We start from the raw sequence: 20,022 nt of genomic DNA on the forward strand, positions 1-20,022 counted from the left end.
TGGGCAAGCGCTGATCAGTCACTAGCACTTGTTCAGTAGCCAGATCCTTCTGGTCTAGGGTGAATCGTAAGAGGTCTAGCAAAGTTCACCTCTCCTTAATAGTAGGGGTTCTAATTGGCCATTGTCTCATCGGGATCTACCCTGTAAAGTTAAAAACCTTACCGGATGCTTTTTTAAAAAGTTGCCTGGAGGCGGGCGATATGGAATCATCTCATCACTTTCTTCTGGAATGTGCCGCCTTTGCGAGATCAAGAAAAAGATTTCTCAGGTGGCACTTTTTCAAACAACCACGCGAAATAGCGGATAGAAGTGAAAACTTTCTGGTGATTTGTAGTAGGTTCAGGGCGCTTAGTCGGTCGGAATCCAGGCTTTTGTAGTGTGTTTCCTCTCTGGGAAACAGCCAGCAGCGGGTGGGTAATCTGAAGCACCGTTAAAACCTTTTCACCTTTTTTTTGATTGCAAATATATGTTCCAATAATAGTTTAGGAGTCGACTCTGGTCCATCAAGTAACTCTTTGACGTGGTAATCTAGTTTCATGGATCTCAAATGAATATTCTGTACCCAAACATCATTATTTCCTGGAATCTGTTGCAGTGTGAAGCGATTTATGGCTAGATATGTACTGAATTGAAGTCTCCTAAGCATGCCTACCCAATCTCAGTCGGTCTGTCATTAACTAACAGTTATTCAACTGACATAATAGATGACATACTATATATTTAATATTATTTATTATATTAAATGGTCAATGTAAGGAGATCGCAATGTTATAAATTAGTTAGAACTTAATTAGTTTCAACTTTGTTATCAATATATATATAGATAAATATGATTAAAACAGAAAGTAATTCAATATTTTGCTGAATAAGTATTGTTTTCATCACAGCTTGTCATATTTTTGAAATTGAGTTCACTAGATCCCCACAAGTTGCCTGAGATATGGAGGGAATACGACTTGGCGCTTCCAATGTATGATGCAAAAATTCTCCATCAGTTTTCCAATAGATTTACGTTCGGAGATTGAGAAGGTTAGATTAAAACTATATCAATTTCAATATCAATTTTTAAGACCAATTTTGATTTTTTGCCCGACACTCTAGAAAAATTTTTCCTGAGGGTACCATTTTGTTAATTTTTGAAAAAGAAAAATAAAAATGCTTCGATGAGGCCTAGGATTATCGATTTATAAAAGTAATTTTTCTTATCCAATCGATTTTAGATGAATCTCCAATCATAATGTCTCCACAACGATCTTCTTTTAGAACTGGGTCAACACAAACAGCTATGACCTTGCAAATTAAAATTGAAAATTCTTTCGTGTCTCTGACTATCGCTAATCCCTTAAATGGAACGATACAACACCTATGAAATTATCATCTGCGCTTGTAGTTTTACGAGGTCTACCCCTTCAGCAATCGGTTTTATGTCGTAATAGGGTTTTTGCACAATTGTGGAAGATCTTACAATAAGTCTTGCAGTTTTACAAAGAATCAGATCTTATTTTCTCCAAAAAACTATTTTTCTACGATGCCACCTTATTCTCAAACAAAAAAAATTTAACAGAAATGATGTCATTGAAAATAATTTCCAATCGCATTTTACTAGGTTAAGTGCTCTCATTTTTATGTCCAACACCAATGTGTAATTATTTGCAAATATTAGTTTTCTAAAAATTATGGTCAACGGTCAGTGGAAAATAAATCACAGAAAGCCAACCGCCACAGCGGAAGCATATTAATAAATTATTATAGGCAAATATTTGGTTTATGATTCTTTGTAAATAAACTATAATTATGAGCGCTTTCCATTTTTATACAAATGCAAATATTTACACATTGAGTAGAAATATACAAACTTACATATACAAATATATGTATATGTATGTATTTACATCGTGAAAGTGTGCGTTGGAGGCAGTAATAAGATCAGCTTGGCTATCTTGTACACTCCAGTGAGCAGACATAGCCCAACCACTGACAAATTATGCACATTACGAGGCACATACACTCTCAAATACACATACACACACTCTGGTTTGTTGATGTTCCGCGAACTGTCAAAGCGTCAGACAGGTTGCTTATTTGAATGCTTGGCTGATTGCCTGCTCACTTGGCCGGCAACAAGCTCATTTGCACAGCCGACAACCAGACGGCAAGCAGAACAACAAAAACAGCGAGCAGGGAAAACAACAACAGCAACAAAGAAAACAACACCATCAACAGCAAACAATACAGTCGAGGTCAATGTCTCGATCTTGTGGTGCTCTCGGAAAAGCTACAAACACGCTGCTATGCAAGCTTTTATGAGTAATATTAACAAATGTGTGTATGTGTGTGGAAGTGTAAATATGTCTTGTAGTTGAGCTTGTAAATTAGTTGTATTTGTTGCATGCTTTATGAGCATTATCTGCTTTGTAACCTCATACGTATGTATGTATGTGTGCGTGAGCCATTTGAGCCAAAAGGCATTTGGCCGTAAAGTGATAGGTTAAACAGTTGGCCCATCACAACGTTTCACAACCGAAATTTTTGGTGTTTCGCAAAATTCTGGCGGATGCACACATACATACATACAAACATAGTTATGTATATGTCAGTAATAAAACTGTAAAATTTTGACCTCGGCGGCAATTAAGTGTAGCTTGAACTTAATTTATGGAAACATTACGTAGCTTCGGTGATTTGAAGCCTGTGAAGGCGCTTTGAAGCTCAGTATAGGCAGTGGGTTAAATAATAGCTAACAGAAAAGCTACTGAGTATGTTGACGTGTTTCTTAATGGCTTGTAGACATATAAAAAAAGCTCTATCGTCAATATCAAAGCTCTAAGGCAACTACAAAGCTTTCTTTAAAAGCTCTTATAATATCTATGAGATGGAATTAACTATTTTTATAGCTAGACCTAGTGAGCTTTTTAGTCGACGATATTCCTATTGAGATAGTTGATCTTAAAAACCAGGATATGAATGGGAAAAGGCTATATAATCAGCTCTAAAGCAAATAAAAAGAAGTACTGTGAAAGCTCCGGAAGTCAGATAGATTTTCTTAAAATATTTTATTAACAATAGTTGTGAAATTATCTCTCCCTGCCGCAAGCAAATACAAGCTTTAAAATTTTCCCCCAACAATGACTCACAGTTAATTTGACACATATTTTATACGAGCACATTTATATTTTTTATTTTATTTTTTCATTTTCGTCTTATCTCTCCACTTGCGCCTAGAGTACGAGAAAGTGGTTATTGCTGTTGTAGGCAGTGTTGAAAATCCCAACTATTGATCGGCAAAACTACAATAAAGCAGCTACTTCCAAGCAACTACGTCAACCACTTCTCCTGCAGCCTATAGACAGCTGAGCGCTCTTAACCTGTTTGTGGTGCTGCCAATAATTGTGCCAATGTGCCTACACAAACATACACACACTACCACATACATATACATACAAGTGCAAGTAATCTCATGCGATTCTTCAGATTAAGAAATAACACTCAAGTTAGCCCACAAAAACACAGATTCTTCTTGCCTTTCATGCCTTAACGAAATGCTTTGCCTTTGTTTTCAACTTCACACTTTAATGGAATACACAAACACACGTCACCGTTGATTGTCTCTGTATGTGTGCTTGAATGTGAGACCGAGTCATCCATCTGTCGTCTTCTGTGTGTGGTTTCCTTTGTCCATTGTATGGTTAGCACATCACGTTTTGTGCTCTCCCCGTCTGTTTTTCGTTAGTCTTCTTCGCTTCTAAGGGAGACACTCTTGTTTTTTTCATTTTCATTTCTTCGTAGTATTCATGAATCATGTTATTCTTACTGTAGACTTCGTCGCTTGCCAACAGTAGACCAAAAACAAAATCAGTGTAACGTTCTCAAGGAGCCGGTAACACCTTAGAAACCGGTTCGCCATTAAGATTTTGGAGACTCATTATTATTACTTTTGCGTTCTTTTTGGTAGATATGCTATTTTGTTTTGTTCTCGTCTCTTTCAGAGATAATATAGTATGATTTTTTAGGAAATGTTTGGAAAACTGACTCTGCGAGACTATGAGACTGCTTTACTAATATACAACATAAATTACTATTTTAGCGAGAGCAGAGCGTCGAAACGAACAAGTAACTGGTATAGATAGAATAGACGAGGGAAGATCTTAATGAAGAGTATGGTAAGAAATTAAAACTTCCAGTCGATCAGAGTAATAGTTTTAGTCCATGGTAGGATAGATCGCCACGTTTTTCCCAAAACTATGTCTCTCGAAAATTATTAGAAGTCTAGAACTTACCGATCCAGACAGGTCTGGGTCACCGAGATAACATTCCTTGGACAGATCCGAAATCCGAGTCAATCCCGGTGTCGCAGAACCGGCTATTGTGGGAATTCAACTAATATTGATGGAATTTTAGATAGGTCGTTAAGATACAAGAATTTACAAGTACTTGCTCAACCAAATTCTAGAATACAGTCTTAAATAAACATATACATTTTCATATTTTCACTTTAGATGATCATACCAGAAGCTATGCTATCAAGCGGGTGCCACTTTTTCCCTAGGGCTCTCCGAAAATCACGTCACAAGGCTAGCATTTTTAATATTTTTCTTCAAAATTTTCAGTAAACCCTCATTAAATTTGTATTTTTAGATAATAGAGAAAATAGATGAGCCGGTGGCGAAATTCTTATATAATTGAACATTCTATACATTTGTTGAGTAATTCGCAGATAAGAGCAATACGAGTACTATACATACATATACATTTTATATTTCATTTTACGAGCATTTCTTATTAAAGATTAATTTTAAATATTCCGTGTATTATTAAAAGACGCTGTTATCAACAAAAGCTGACATTTAAATACGCAATTAGCATTTTTAATTATTCAAGAATTACTTGTACATAAATGTTTTAGCTTTAAAGATAAGCTATAATATACTATATACGAAAATAAAAACAATTTTAATTAAATATATTTTTAATGCTGATGAAATAAATATTCGCTGATTAGTCATTAGTATAATATGGAAGAAGCTAATTTATTGCTCATAGCACATACTTGTTCTTTACCGAAAGTTCTCACATACGAGTACAGAAATAAATAATTTTAGTTTTAGAGATTGTTTGATAAAATATCTAAATTTTTGACAGCCCGAAAAGGATTTTATATTATAGCAACCACTTTAAAAGTAAACCAAATTAGATCATGTAAAAAATATAGGAATTTCGGAGAATATTAACATTCACAAGTAAGGAAGGGCTAAGTTCGGTTGTGACCGAACATTTTATACTCTCGCAATTTATTTATTTAACTTTATTAATATAGCACACAATTTGACCCACATATTCGTCATATATATGGTATAAAATCCAGTGAAAGTTGGAAAACCTAATATTAGATTAGAAGCACCGAGGTCCCCATGCTCGACATATGAGGCCTTGAAAACTTATGGTTCGATTTCGGCAATTTTTAGAAAGGCGCTGCCACACTATAAATGTAGTATTTCTGCAAAGTTCTGTTCCGATATCTTCACTAGTGCTTGATTTATATATTGTAAAGTAAACTATTCAAGCCGACTTCAAATTCTGGTATATACGAAGTAGGCGTAGTTGTGAACCTTAAAATTTTGTATACCAATTTGGGTGGAGCCCTTCTGTACCTTCTTTATAGAGAAATTTAAGGTTCCTGGTGTTTTCCCTTACTGATTTCCAAGCTTTTTTAGTAGTTTTCAACTTTTTTATGGGAGGTGGGCGTGGTTATAATCCGATTTCCTCCATTTTTGGACTGTATAAGAAAATGCATGAAAAAACGACTCCTGAAAGTTTCGTTGTTTACGAGATATGTACAAAACACTTAGTAGGGGCGGGGCCACGCCCACTTTCCCAAAAAAATTACATCCAAATATGTCCCTTCATAGTGCGATCCTTTGTACCAAATTTTATTTTCATAGCTTTATTTATGGCTTAGTTATGGCACTTTATGTGTTTTCGGTTTTCGATATTTTGTGGGCGTGGCAGTGGTCCAACATCCGGATTTGAACTCCACTCTTCACCCTGATCACTTTGATATATATCTCGTTTAGTTTTGGGTGTTACAAACAACCGTTATGTGAACAAAACTATAATACTCTCTTAGCAACTTTGTTGCGAGAGTATAAAAATGCAGTTGTCTCTTGAGATATGTATATTTTTCATTAGGGTTAACGGATGTTTTGTTGTTTCGAAAAAATATTATTATTTGCTGTTAACCCCAAGAAGTAGCTTTAGTCATTGGTATCCGTGTTGCATGCCAAAGGAAGCAACATTTCAATAATTTGAACCCGGACGGCCCATAAGAACACCGATATACGCCCAATTCCCGCAACAATCGCTTCTACGTCTCCGGAATTAACCCAGATGTTATACGTTAAATGACGATCTAACTCTGATTTGATCGATAAGCTTAGTTATAAGTCATATGTATGTATGCGAACTCTCTCTAAGGCGGTTGTTACTGATAGAATTATCAAAAATATGCACAAAGTGATCTTGAAATTGATTGAGATAACTGAAACAAATCATCTTCAGCTCAAATGAATTCGTTCGAAGTATACTCCATAAATATTATCTCTGCGAAAAAAGTGAGTTAATAATCGACCAACAAAAACAACTTATACATACATATGTATATATAAGACGCTGAGCAAGGCTTTCTACCAACATTTTTTCATCGATATGAATGAACAAAACATATGAGTATTATTTCACCCCGGAGTCTACAGTGTTCCAGGTTGAATGATATAGATAAACCTAATACAAAGCGTGGAAAACAGAGTCAACTGGCCAGGTTATGATATATATTTTTGGATGCTTACTATATACATATATAATTTTCAAGGACTAATTGGAATCACGAATATTAAGAAAAACGATACCAAGAAGAAGGTGAATGTAGATAGGTAGGTAGGAGTGCAGTTTCAGCTCAATTAACACGGGAAGCGCCATTTTGATGCACTACTCGTTTTATCGTCAAACCATTTGGTGCTTTCAATGAAACTGCTTATTTCTGTAATACTTTTTGTGGACATCCATTCAAGGTTTGGTGCTAGATAGATCACAAGTGTTCTATGTCTGCTTTGTGATAGGGCTGGGTATTCACAGAGAAAGTGAAAGACCGTTCCCTTGTACCCGTATAGTTTGCAGGAACGACATATGTATGTATGTCACTATAGGGCAGAGCCATGTTCTCCAATTGGTCAATGTCCCGTTATGGTAGCTGTAGCTGTTTAAGCGTCATTGATTTTAATCCTGTCAAATCTGCTTTCTTATTTTGCATTTGGTTATCGATTTCCATCTTTCCCGAGCAATCTGTTCACACTGTGTGTGAAGATCTCGCTTGATATTGCCTAAGTTACACGGTTTAGGATTCGCCCTCAAAAGCTGCTATCTTTTTGAAAAGGCAGACGGCTTTTCGTTTCCGAAAATGTTCCTGTGGCCGGGAATCTAATTAATCTTTGGCGACATCAATATAATATAAAAAATCAACTTTCACTATTATATATTATATCTCGTAGTTGCTCCATAGAGCACCACAGACCTTCTCTATACCTCGTACTTGCGCTTTGAAGATGCTAGGTGAGTTTGGTAGACGGAAAGATATGTCAAGATCCTTGGAGTATACCCCCGTTTCTACACCGCAATTCATTTTAACAAAACAGAGGACTATTTTGGATTAATATGAAACTGACTACTAAAATGAGATCGAAAAGTTGAAATACTGCCTTGGACCAAATAAAATATTTAAACCGAACATTGAAAATAACGGTGTGTATAATATGTGTCAGCCAGTCTAAAAGAATTGTCGTCTTTCAATAGCTTCAATTTCGCACTATTCTACACACCTATCAGAGCAAAGTATGGTTACTAAAAATGCATTCAACTGCTATATACGGGAGCTTAAGGCTAATTATAAACTTGAATACGTAAATGCTAAAACCAAATACGCTGAAATGCATTAAATAGACATGTGCAAAAAAAACGCTTTCAACTTACCATTTACGATGATAATGAAAATGATCGACACGAAAATCAGGTTTAATCCACATTTTGATGACATTATTGTTTAACAACAGTAACAACAAAAAAGTATTTGAGCGTTAATACTAAATTGCAGCGCATCAACACGTTTTAGCGCGAAGCGTTAGCGAATACAGCAACAACACGGCGTTAAACTATACAAAATTATTTACGGCGCTTGTTTTAGTTGTTGTTTAAATTGATTGACGCGTTGATTACGGAGATGAACCGTTGCAAATACGTTAGTACATAAATTGGAATGCGCTTTTATGCTGCTGACGCCAATAGTTAAGCGAGCCTAAACCAACTGCACTAGGCAAGGTGATTCGAGCGTTCTTTATATATGTACCATATACACAGGCGCAAATGAAATGCCAAACGCCAGAATGTGTGCTATGCGGTTTCAAGGCTAAAGTGAGCGCCTGTGAATAAATGCCAAATTTCCACAACAAACACAGTGGCGGCGATGGCGACGCACCGAAAATTCCCGCAATCACACACACACACGGCGTAAGACTAGGCTGGCAGACAGGCAGGGAGCCTTAAACGTTTGTGTTTTGTTGGAAAATCGTGCAATGTGGCGTTTGCCGGCAGCCGTTTGGTCGCGGTTACAGTGGGGTTTTTCCGTTAACTATGCCTTTCGACTGGCAACTAGATTTTCCGCACGTTTCGTGGCGTAGTTTGTAGTAGGTGTTGTTGTTGTTGTTATACTATACGCTGGGTATTTCCACAAACGGATTTCGTCCTTACGCGCGCGTTTACGTATTTTGTTGTTGGGGCATGAGGCAGTGGACACACACCGATTTTACCGCATTTGCATTTGCCGAGAGCTTATGATTTCAATTTATTTTATTTTTCATTTATTTATTTATTTGTTTTCTTTGCTTTATACGCTTTTGGCCTCAAAACCGACGTGAAAACAAAGGATTTTCCGCACCGTATCGACCCGATCAACCGTTGCAGCCACAAGCCACTATTTGTGCACGCCCCACGTACTGTCTGTCCCCTGCTTCACTGCTGTACACTCGCGTTTTGCATTCGTTTTTCTGCGCACTTTTTATTTCGGCTTCGCATTTGACACTTTTTTCTTGCCATCCAATGCCAATTATTTTTTACACATTTTGCTTTGACTTCACTCAATGTGCGCTTTTCACGGGGTTCCCACTTCGCATTTACGTATTTTCCATGGAAAATTGCTTTTATTTAGTGATTTCTCGTCTCTGTTGCATTTCGTATTTTTCACCGCTGATTGGCGCTGTTTCTATGCTCGGGCTTTAGTTGTTGCTTTTTGCCAGGGTTTTGCTCTATTTGTTTGGTGAAATTTACAATTTGCATTTGATTTTCAATGATTCTATTTGCATATCCTTTTTATCGCTTCGCTTCGGAGCGTAACATGTGAAGGATAGTTGTTTTTGTTTTTTATTTACAGACACACGCTTGAGTAGTTTACGCTGTTTTGTTGTTGTGTAGACGTGCTATTGTTTTCGTCCTGAAATGAAAATGTGGAAACAATTTTTTTTTTAATATTATAGAAAATTTAATTGCAACTAACTTTTTAATTAAATTATGTTTACAATGGCAAGTGTGTTTTTTTTAGTTTGGATGCATTTTGAAGTGTTGGAAACGCTTCAATGACAAAATGTATAACATGTAGCAAAAGTTTAGTCAAAATAATTGATTAACAAGTAAGGAAGGGCTAAGTTCGGGTGTAACCGAACATTTTATACTCTCGCAATTTATTTATTTAACTTTATTAATATTATATAATATACAATTTGACCCACATATTCGTCATATATATTGTATATAGTCCATTGAAAGTTGGAAACCATAATATTAGGTTAGAAGCATCGAGGTCCTCGTGTTCGATATATGGGGCCTTGAAAACCTATGGTCCGATTTCGTCGATTTTTAGAATGGGGCTGCCACACTATTAACATAGTATTTGTGCAAAGTTCTGCACCGATATCTTCATTAGTACTTACTTTATATATTGTAAAGTAAACGATTCAGATCGTCTTCAAAGTTCTGGTATATAGGAAGTAGGCGTGGTTGTGAAGCGATTTGGCCTATTTTCACAACATATCATTGGGATGTAAGGAAACTGTTACAAACCAAGTTTCATTGAAATCGGTCGATTAGTTCCTGAGATATGGTTTTTGACCCATAAGTGGGCGACGCCACGCCCATTTTCTATTTTGTAAAAAAATCTGAGTGCAGCTTTCATCTGCCATTTCTTATGTAAAATTTGGTGTTTCTGACGTTTTTCGTTAATGAGTTAACCCACTTTTAGTAATTTTCAACCTAACTTTTGTATGGGAGGTGGGCGTGGTTATTATCCGATTTCTTTCATTTTTGGACTATTAGGAAGTGGCTAAAAAAACGACTGCAGAAAGTTTGGTTTATATAGCTCTATTGGTTTGCAAGATATGTACAAAAAACTTAGTAGGGGGCGGGGCCACGCCCACTTCTCCAAAAAAATTACATCCAAATATGCCCCTTCGTAGTGCGATCCTTCATACCAAATTTTATTTCCATAGCTTTATTTATGGCTTAGTTATGTCACTTTATGTGTTTCCGTTTTCGCCATTTTTTGGGCGTGGCAGTGGTCCGATTTTGCTCAAGCAACCTTCCTATGATGCCAAGAAATAAGTGTGCCAAGTTTCATCAAGATATCTTAATTTTTACTCAAGTTACAGCTTGCACAGACGGACGGACGGACGGACAGACAGACATTCGGATTTGAACTCCACTCTTCACCCTGATCACTTTGGTATATATAACCCCATATCTAACTCGTTTAGTTTTGGGTGTTACAAACAACCGTTATGTGAACAAAACTATAATACTCTCTTTAGCAACATTTGTTGCGAGAGTATAAAAATGATTCGAGTGCCCAACTAACTATACGCAGAAATACCGATTAGTATCTGGTACTTTTTTTATTTATCACTTTTTCTCAAACTTAACGAGATAGTAGATTTTTCAGAGCGTATTTATGCAAAAATACGAAGAATATCTGTTAAATGTTTCGGTTAACCGAGTTTACGAAGAATAAGTTTTTTTTTTTAATCCGTATTTTTTGATGTAATTCAAATTCGACTATATAACAATTTTTTTTTATGCAAATTACAATTATTCGGTTATCCGTATTAACCAAAAACAAGAAAATATTGAAAAACTCGTTTATTCGGTTATCTGCATTTAAGTAAGTAAGTTCCGGTAAAAATTCGTATTTTAGGTTATTATCTGTCACCGAGCATGTGAAAAGGTGACCGCACAATCTGCGACCAATTGCTGTGGGATAAGTCTCTTCAATATCGCTTATAAGGTCTAATCGAGTGTACTGTATGAAAGACTAAACCCCTACGTCAACAAACTGACTGATCGGTGTGACTTTAGATCTGGAAAATCTAACATCGTGAAAAGAGAATCTCTTTGTCGATTTTAAAGCAGCTATGTTTGAATTTGGCATCACCGCAAAAATAATACTGATGTGTGAATTGACGTTCAGCAACACCAAAAGCTCCGTCGAAATCGGCAACGACCTCCCCGAGCCGTTCGCTACCAAACGAGGTTTCAAACAGTGTAATTCACTGTCGCGTGAGAAAATAATACGAGCCACAGAACTTAATGGAGAAGGTACAATCTTTTATAAGATTGTACAGTTTCTGGCGTACGCCGATGATATTGATATCATTGGCAGTAACAACCGCATCGTTAGTTTTGCTCTTTCCAAACTAGATAAGGCTGGATGCGAACGGGTCTGGTGGTGAACGAAGGCAAGACGAAATATCTCCTATCATCAAACAAACAGTCGGTGCTTTCGCGACTTGGCTCTCACTTCAATGTTGACAGTCATAACTTTGAAGTTGTAGATAATTTCGTGTATCTTGGAACCAGCATTAACACCAATAACACTGTTAACCTTAAAATATAACGCGGAATCACACTTGACAGCAGGTGCTACAATGGACTGAGTAGGCAGTTGAAAATTGAAGTCCTCTCTAGACGAACAAAAACCAAACTGTACCAAGCCCGTCATTCCTGAAGAAGAAGAGTATTTGGCAAAGAGAGATTCACACGAGAGAATCACAGATCTTGTCTGGGAGGATTTCAGTCAGCCAAAAATATCAATACGGAAATACAGTTGTACTTCCCTAACTCGAATCACCATAATCCACAAAAAAAATTTCGAGTTATAGAAGTTTTCATTAATACATACAATTGTCCAAAAAGATGTAAAGTATAGATAGTTTATTCGCAAAAAGTTGTATGTATATAACCTTAAAACATATACAGTGGAACTTCCATAACTCGAACTTCTATAAGTAGAAGATCGCCATAACTCGAACTTTGAAAGAATAAATGTTTTAACGTGTTTAAATAAAACGTTATGCGAAGTAAATAAATAAATCCGTCTATAAATCTATATTTTACAGCTTTTTGAAAAATTTAATATTTTAATAAGAAATCTATAACTCGAAGTCTCTCTAACTCGAAGTTTTTTTGTGGATTATGGTGATTCGAGTTAGAGAAGTTCCACTGTATTTTTGCAGTTTGCTATTGTTGGACTCTTGACGTCTGTAACCCATGCCTGTGTTACAAGATTTATGGAATCCATAAGTGTAATATCATATTTTTTGTTCGCCTTCATACGATATAGAGAGACTCTTTTAAAATTCTATGAATCGAGTGATGGAGAACTTCGAGTTAAGGAAGTTTGAGTTATGGAAGTTCAACTGTATTATAATGCGATATTTATGACCAAGAAAGACCACTGCAACTTTATAAATACTCAGCTGATTTGTGTTCTTCTTTTAATTTTTGCAAATATTTATCAATGACATGCTCTTCACTGAGATTTTTTTCTTTCGTTACAATTAACGACATTCCTGATCACGTTTAAAGACTACTGTTGGATGATTCTCCTAACGAACACTATTAAAGACATGTAATTTTTTCTAAACATTAACAGTGGTGTCAATTTCGATTCCATTTCAAGGTATTCTTCAACTACACTAAATGTCAGTAGATAAGATTGGTTAGACAACCGCAATGTTGTATATTGACAGGTATCAAACGTACATATCTTTAAGGTAAAAAAGTTTTAATATCATCGATTTGGCGACAAATATTGTAAAAAGTGAAGGCACGATGAGGTTCAATTTACCATTTTACATTAAGTAATACAAGTCCGTTTCACTTAGTTAAAATTATCACAATAGAATTAACACAAAGAATGTCTTATACACAAATTTCCAAGTTAACTTCTTCAAATCGAGTTAAGTATACTAAAAAATTGCTTACTCGAATATGTAAAGCTTTTGTTTAAAACAAGCTGATTTCAAATACCTCTTACCGCGGGTCGGGGAAAATATTTGAAACACCAAGCTTGAGTGAGAACTATTTCATTCTGATTTTATTTTGGTTTTTTACTTACTTATATACAAATTTTAGAATTATCTTAAGAACTAATTATATATGTATGTGTGTATGTCTATATGTATATTTTATATGTTGCACGATAAGGGGTTATTTCAAATGCAAACAAGCAATTGCCCAAATGTATTTTTATAACCAATAGGTTATCTTGTGCATACATATAAATGTGTTTGTTGAGTGCATGCATGTTGCATATAGATGCATGCGTGCCTCATATAAATATATGTACGTTGTATATATAAATGTATGTATTATATGTATGTATGTATGTATGCTCGTTAAATATATTTGAACATACATATTTATGCTCAGTGGACTGTATGTGTTATTACATTTTTCTTATTTAATATTCTTAATATGTAGAGTAATAAAAAACTAAATGTATTGCTGCATAAAAACTAAGTGTGGCTTTTTGACGCCAACATACATGTTCATTTTTGAACATTCTCCCGGGCGACAAAAGTGACTCCTGGAAAGGTGACTGCAGCTTGTAATCGTCGCCTGGTTTTTAGTCGATAATAAATGATGATTGCCACCAGCACACCGATCATAAAAAGTACCAATGAGACGTGTCCGGTAACATGATGTATTTTGACCTCTTTTAATTCGATGTTTTCTTTTTTGAGTTGTTTCACAATGTTTTGTAACTCCTTGATTTCGTTTATACTTGTAGTTAAAGTCTCTTGTTGAACAATTACTTGAGGGTTGGGTACTTCGTTTACTTCCATCATCGGTTGATTTACAGGTGCTTTAATTACCTTTTGTGAGTTAAAATGTTGTGAAGCCGCAAGAATAACTCCTTTGTATCGGCCAGTGCATCCTTCTCCTAACTCCATTATGCCTTTCGCTGGTATATTGAAAAATTCCTTTGATTTGCTGCATTCTATATCTATAGTTCCATTTGAAAATATATTGTAAAGCCAAGTATTGCCAGTTTGAAGTTTTATCCAAAAGCTAGTCCAATGCCCTTTTTTGAATAGACAGTTCTTTGTTGTCATGCCACGTAATACCGCGATTTCACATGACTGGTCTGAAGATGGTTTCCAAGGCCAGCTTCCTTTACATATGTATTGGTTGTCTAAACTTGTATCACATCTATCCAACTCTGCTTGTTGTAACAAATTGTATGCATCTAAACCGAAGTTGTAAATTAGGTAGTTTCCTTTTATTATTGGAATCATCATTTCTTCATCATGTTGAAAGGGAATTGGAATAACCCTATATAATGTTGACGTTTCACGTGAGAATAATGGAATGGTTGTTTTGATTACTACTCTATTATCCATTATAATTCCTTTTCCTCTCATCAGTTTGTATACATTTTTTAGTATTTCTTCCTTTTGCGCTCCCAGAAGTTTTAACTTGGGTGAAAGTTCGTTTCTAATTTTCGATATTTCTTCACTCATTTGAGTTGGTCTTAAAAGTTGTGGGTTTAAATGCCCATGGTTAATATCAATTAATAAATTGATAATTGATGATTGAATATTTTCACATTCCGTTAATGTCATATCGAGTTGTGTTACCATCATTTGATACATTAATGCCATCCTCTCGGCGTTCAGATTTTTTATTAATTCTGAGTAGAATAAATTCAATTGTCCATTCATTTTAACGAAAGTTTCTCGCATTTCTTCTTGCGATTTCTTCATAATATTCAATGATGAATCAATGACAGACGTCTGTTTCTGGATCAATTGTTTCAAATTCTTCTCGTTATCTAATAAATTAGTTAGGTCTTGCTCTAACTCTTTTCGATCATCTGCATCCATTGTTCCAAACAGAATGTGATGAATAGTGCCTATAAACTCAAACGGTGCTCGACGTGCCCTTTTTGGTTGTAGTAAAAGATTATTATCCATTTCCAATGCCTTGAACCTTTTTTCTAGTGCGGAGTTCATCATCTCACAGCTTGATTCAAAATTGTTAAGAAGATGACATTGTGTTTTCATTCTCGCAATGTAATTGGCTATTCTGTCCATTTGGTTGAAGTAGGGTTCTATGTTGTAATATACTACTAAGTTCCACGTAGACATTTCAATATCAACCATGGCAGTTTTCTCTAGATATATAGCACTTTTGCTAGGTATCTCTTTTATGCAAACATCTCCGCCAATCTTCGTTGCCATCGCAGTTTGCATTAGTAAAAGCATGCAAGTTATTACCGACGTTGTAGTTATCTTTCTGCGTCTACAATTTTTTGAGTTTTCTTGTTGTAAACTTTTCTCTTTTTCTTCCGAGTAGAGTGGACATATTTTACTGATAGGCCTTTTCACAGCACTATCTTGTGTCTGAATGGTTACTACTCTCACTATTCCATCAGATCCTTTATGCGTTTCAATAATTTTTCCCATCGGCCATTTTGCTGGATGAGAAGTCTCGTTTTTTAGCAACACAATTTGTCCCTCTTTTATATTGCTCATCGGTAGTTTCCATTTATACCTTTGTTGTAAAGTATGCAAATATTCCTCTTTCCAATTCTTCCAAAATTGGTATTTCATTTTTTGCAGAAGACTCCATCTATCCAACGTTGTCAATGTAGTTTCTTGAAACGGTTCTGGCGCACTCAGTAATGTTCTTCCAATTAAAAAATGTCCTGGAGTGAGTATATTGTGATCTTCGCAATCTTCTCCAGTTGTATAAAGCGGACGTGAATTTAAAACTGCCTCAATTTGTGTTAACAGCGTAGTTAACTCTTCATATGTGAGAGTACTATCACCTATAATCCGCTTAAGGTGATATTTCATAGATTTAACACCTGCCTCCCAAATTCCTCCAAAGTGAGGACTTGCCGGGGGAATAAAATGCCACTTGATACCTTCTCTCTCCATAATAGGTGCAATAACTTTGTTGTTTGCAATAACCAGTTTTAAGTCTTTGTCCAAAAATTTAGCTGCTCCCACAAAGTTCGTGCCATTGTCTGAATACATATTAGCACTTTTTCCTCTTCTCGCAAAGAAACGCCGTAATGCTGCCAAAAATGTTTCCGTTGTTAAATCGCTTACGGCTTCCAGATGAATTGCCTTCGTCACCAAGCATACAAAGACAGCAATATATCCTTTGTATGATTTTTGGCCTCTACCTTTTGAACAGCGTATTTGAAATGGTCCTGCATAATCCATTCCTGTATTATTAAATGGATGACTAGGAATAACTCGACATGATGGCAAATTTCCCATTAATTGTGTTACTACTTCTTGCTTATATCGAGTGCATCGAACACATTTTCTCACATACTCCTTTAGTTGACTTTTCATGCGAATGATCCAGAACTCTCTCCTGATGTGTGTCCGCATTAAACTAATGCCTCCATGTAATGTTGTTTTATGTGCTTCCTGTATTATCAAATTCGCTAGTTCACAATTCTTGAGTATGATTGGATGTTTAGTGGCATAACAGATTTCAGAATTTTGTAGTCTTCCTCCTACTCTTAAAATGCCATCTTTATCCACAAAAGGATATAATGTTGATAGTTTGTTTTTCCTATCCAATACCTTGCCATTTTTTAATTGTCGTATTTCATCATAGAAATCCAAATTTTGTTGCATTTTAATTATATTTTTCTTTGCTAATTGCATCTCGTCTACTGTTAAATAATCCGCTTTTATTGTTTTTCTTCGAAGTTTATTAGTGAATCGCATCACATATGCCATCACTCTAATTAGTTTTCCTAGGTCTGAAAACTTTTGTATTATTGAAGAGAATCTTCTCTCTTCCGTTGTTGTAGTTGTAGTAATAATTTTTTTTTTTTCTATCCTTTTCGGCCAGTGATCTGCATTTAATTGAAGCCACGACGGTCCTTGCAACCATAGCTTATGTTGTAACAATTTTTCAGGTGATGTCCCTCTTGATGCAACATCTGCTGGATTTTCACTCGATTTTACATACTTCCATTCGGCTTCCGGAATCATTTCATTAATATAGTTTACTCTGGTGCGTATAAACTTCTCTTTGTTGTTTTTATTTTGGATCCATGCCAGTGTAACCATTGAATCACTCCATGCGTACATTTTACATTGCAAATTCAATGTCTTCTTGACTCTATTCAATATAATAGCCAGTAGATGTGCACCGCAAAGTTCTAATTTGGGTATTGTTTTTCTATTTTTAATAGGGTTCACTTTGCTTTTGGCTAGCAACAGTGTCACTTGCTGTCCCACTTTTGCATATATTACTGCTGCATATGCTTTATCAGATGCGTCTCCAAATGCGTGCAATTCCAACTTGGTGTTGCTATTTGTACCGATCCAGCGTGGAATAGTTATTTCATCTAAAGCATCCAATTGTTTAGCGAATTTCAGCCACTCTTCTTCTAACTCTTTGTTTAATGGCTCGTCCCAAGATCCACCAGCCGACCAAAGTTTTTGCACAAAGCATCTGCCTACAATTGTTACTGGTGCAAGCCATCCAAGTGGATCAAATATTTTGGCCAATTGTGATAATATTGTCCGTTTGGTTATTTTTTTTATCTGTTGTGTTGCTGCCTTGAACTTAAAAAGATCCCGTTTTGGTTCCCATTGTAATCCCAATGTCTTTACTGAATCCGTTTCTTCGATTTGAATAATTTCATTTGCCTCCTGTGTATATTCATCAATTATTTCAGGATTATTTGATAACCATTTTCTCAAATGAAATCCTGCACACTGTAAAGTTTGCATTAGTTTCTCGCGTAATTCTTTACAGTCTCGAATAGTGTGACCTCCTGTCATGAGATCGTCCATGTAAAAATCGTTCTTTATAACATCATGTACGTTTTTATTGTCTTTGCAGTAAATGTTCCCAATCTCGTGTAACGTTCTTACTGCTAAAAATGGTGCTGCTGCTGTGCCATATGTGACTGTTGTAAGTTTAAACTCTTTTATTTTCTCCTGCGGATTTTCTCTCCATAGAATATACTGGTATTCTTGATCTTCCTCTCTGACTTTTATTTGTCGATACATCTTTTCGACGTCAGCACTCATCACATAACGCCACATACGCCATTTTACGATGATATCTACAATGTCTTTTTGTAATCTTGGCCCGATTAGCATTACGTCGTTCAAACTGTATCCATTTGTTGTTTTTGCAGATGCGTCAAAGACCACTCTTAATTTTGTTGTTGTGCTTTCCTTTTTAATTACTGCTTGATGGGGCAAGTAATATTTACCTTGACCCATCTTTTCTACTTCCTTCATGTGTCCCATCTCTTGATACTCCCGCATGAACTTTTTGTAACCGTCTTTTAGATCCTCTCTCGCATCAAATTTCTTTTCCATACTGATAAGTCGTGCAACCGCTGTCTTCCTCGATTCTCCAAGTTCTTTCTCCTTTTTAAATGGTATGGCCACAACAAATCGTCTATCTGTTAAATCACGTGTTGTCGTCTGTATATAATTTTGTTCGCATATGTCATCTTCTGGTTTAGGCTCCTCTTCATCTTCTTCCATTTCCCAGAATCTTTCTAATTCCTCTAGTTTAAGCGTTGTCATTGCTGCTATTACTTCTTTGCTTCTGGATCTTTCAATATTCCCAGACACAATCCAACCCAGCATTGTGGCCTGTCCTAATAATCCATCAGCTTTTATTATGCCTGCTTTCATTATCTTTGGATATAAATCAGCTCCAATGACCACATCAATACGACTTGGTTTGTTGAAATTTGGATCCGCTAGTAATTTGTTTTTCCAAATATACGCCTTCTTTTCAAATATTTTTATTGGAAGTGCTTTGTGCAATTTAGATAGCACCAGAGCTTCTGTTTCTGCTACAAACTTGCTAACAAATCTGGGTCTTATTTCCAATTGAACTTTGTGACGCGAGACTTCTACGCATTCTGCTGAGACGCCGCTTATCTCGGTTGTTACTTTTATTTTTGGTAATCTTAACATCTGCACTGCTTCCTCAGAAATTAAAGTTTTCTGCGAACCGCTGTCTATCAAGGCCCTTAGTTCTAACGTTCCCACCTTAATGATTGCCGTTGCTAAAAATGTATCTGCTGTTTTCTGCTTGGTCATGTTTGATGATATTTTTTGACTTGGTTTGTCTTCATGTAGCAGCGTATTGTGTGATTTTTCACATACCCTGCATTTCCAAGTTTTGATACAATTCCTTGGTGCGTGTTGTCCTAAGCATCTGAAACATAGCTGATTTTTGCGGACTACCTCTAATCGACGTTCGACAGTTAATTTTTTAAATTTTTCACATCTAAGGATGTCATGTCCTGTCATTTGGCAGCAATTGCAATTCTGTCGAGAACTTATTTTTCCTTCTTGTTTGTTTGTTTCATTTGGTGAATTATATACTTTGTTTTGTTGTTGCCAGTTTATACCTCGAGATAAGTATTTATTTGATTCTTGCATAGAATTCTGGGTACTGTATTGGTGCTCCAGAAATGAGATTGCGTCCGACAAATTTTGTATATCAGTCGGTTTTCGTACTATATTTTCGTATTCTCGAAGTAGTTGTCTTGAAAATTTTCTTAACACCAGTTGGGCTAGAACGTCTTCTAACGTTCCTTTTTTCTTGATTAAAGTGATGCATTCATTTACAGCATCC

At 35.9% G+C, this 20,022-nt stretch overlaps 2 protein-coding genes and 1 long non-coding RNA gene across 10 annotated transcripts in view; all 3 read right to left on the reverse strand.

Moving 5' to 3' along the window:
* LOC105212536 (disintegrin and metalloproteinase domain-containing protein 10) overlaps positions 1-20,022 on the reverse strand; it is a 252,636-nt gene that overhangs the window by 226,935 nt on the left and 5,679 nt on the right. For all 8 annotated transcript variants that reach the window (XR_008470304.1, XR_008470303.1, XR_008470301.1 and 5 more), the window contains one exon: positions 8,020-9,532. Coding sequence is in view for 2 of the 8 variants with exons in the window: in XM_054226837.1 (XP_054082812.1) it covers positions 8,020-8,083 (64 nt within the window). In the remaining 6 variants the exon portion in view is untranslated. The remainder of the gene's footprint in view (positions 1-8,019; positions 9,533-20,022) is intronic.
* LOC128920187 (uncharacterized) lies at positions 4,800-8,013 on the reverse strand. Its single transcript, XR_008470306.1, has 2 exons — positions 7,649-8,013; positions 4,800-7,362 (listed from the first exon to the last, which is right to left on the reverse strand). It is a non-coding gene; the product is annotated as an uncharacterized LOC128920187 (long non-coding RNA).
* On the reverse strand, positions 17,264-19,481 carry LOC128920334 (uncharacterized). The gene is made up of 2 exons (XM_054227422.1): positions 17,374-19,481; positions 17,264-17,297 (listed from the first exon to the last, which is right to left on the reverse strand). Exons 1-2 carry the CDS (start codon positions 19,479-19,481, stop codon positions 17,264-17,266), a joined length of 2,142 nt encoding a protein of 713 aa, XP_054083397.1.

The sequence above is a fragment of the Zeugodacus cucurbitae genome, chromosome 3 (genome assembly GCF_028554725.1).
Source record: "Zeugodacus cucurbitae isolate PBARC_wt_2022May chromosome 3, idZeuCucr1.2, whole genome shotgun sequence".
Classification (NCBI taxonomy): Eukaryota; Metazoa; Arthropoda; class Insecta; order Diptera; family Tephritidae; genus Zeugodacus; species Zeugodacus cucurbitae.

Bases quoted from the DNA above. Each gene is read 5' to 3' on its own strand.
- LOC128920334 (XM_054227422.1), bottom strand. From the start codon at position 19,481: ATGACCAAGCAGAAAACAGCAGATACATTTTTAGCAACGGCAATCATT. The intron at 17,298-17,373 runs GTATGTAAAATC...TTACAACATAAG, and splicing joins ATTCCGGAAGCCGAATGGAA to CTATGGTTGCAAGGACCGTC.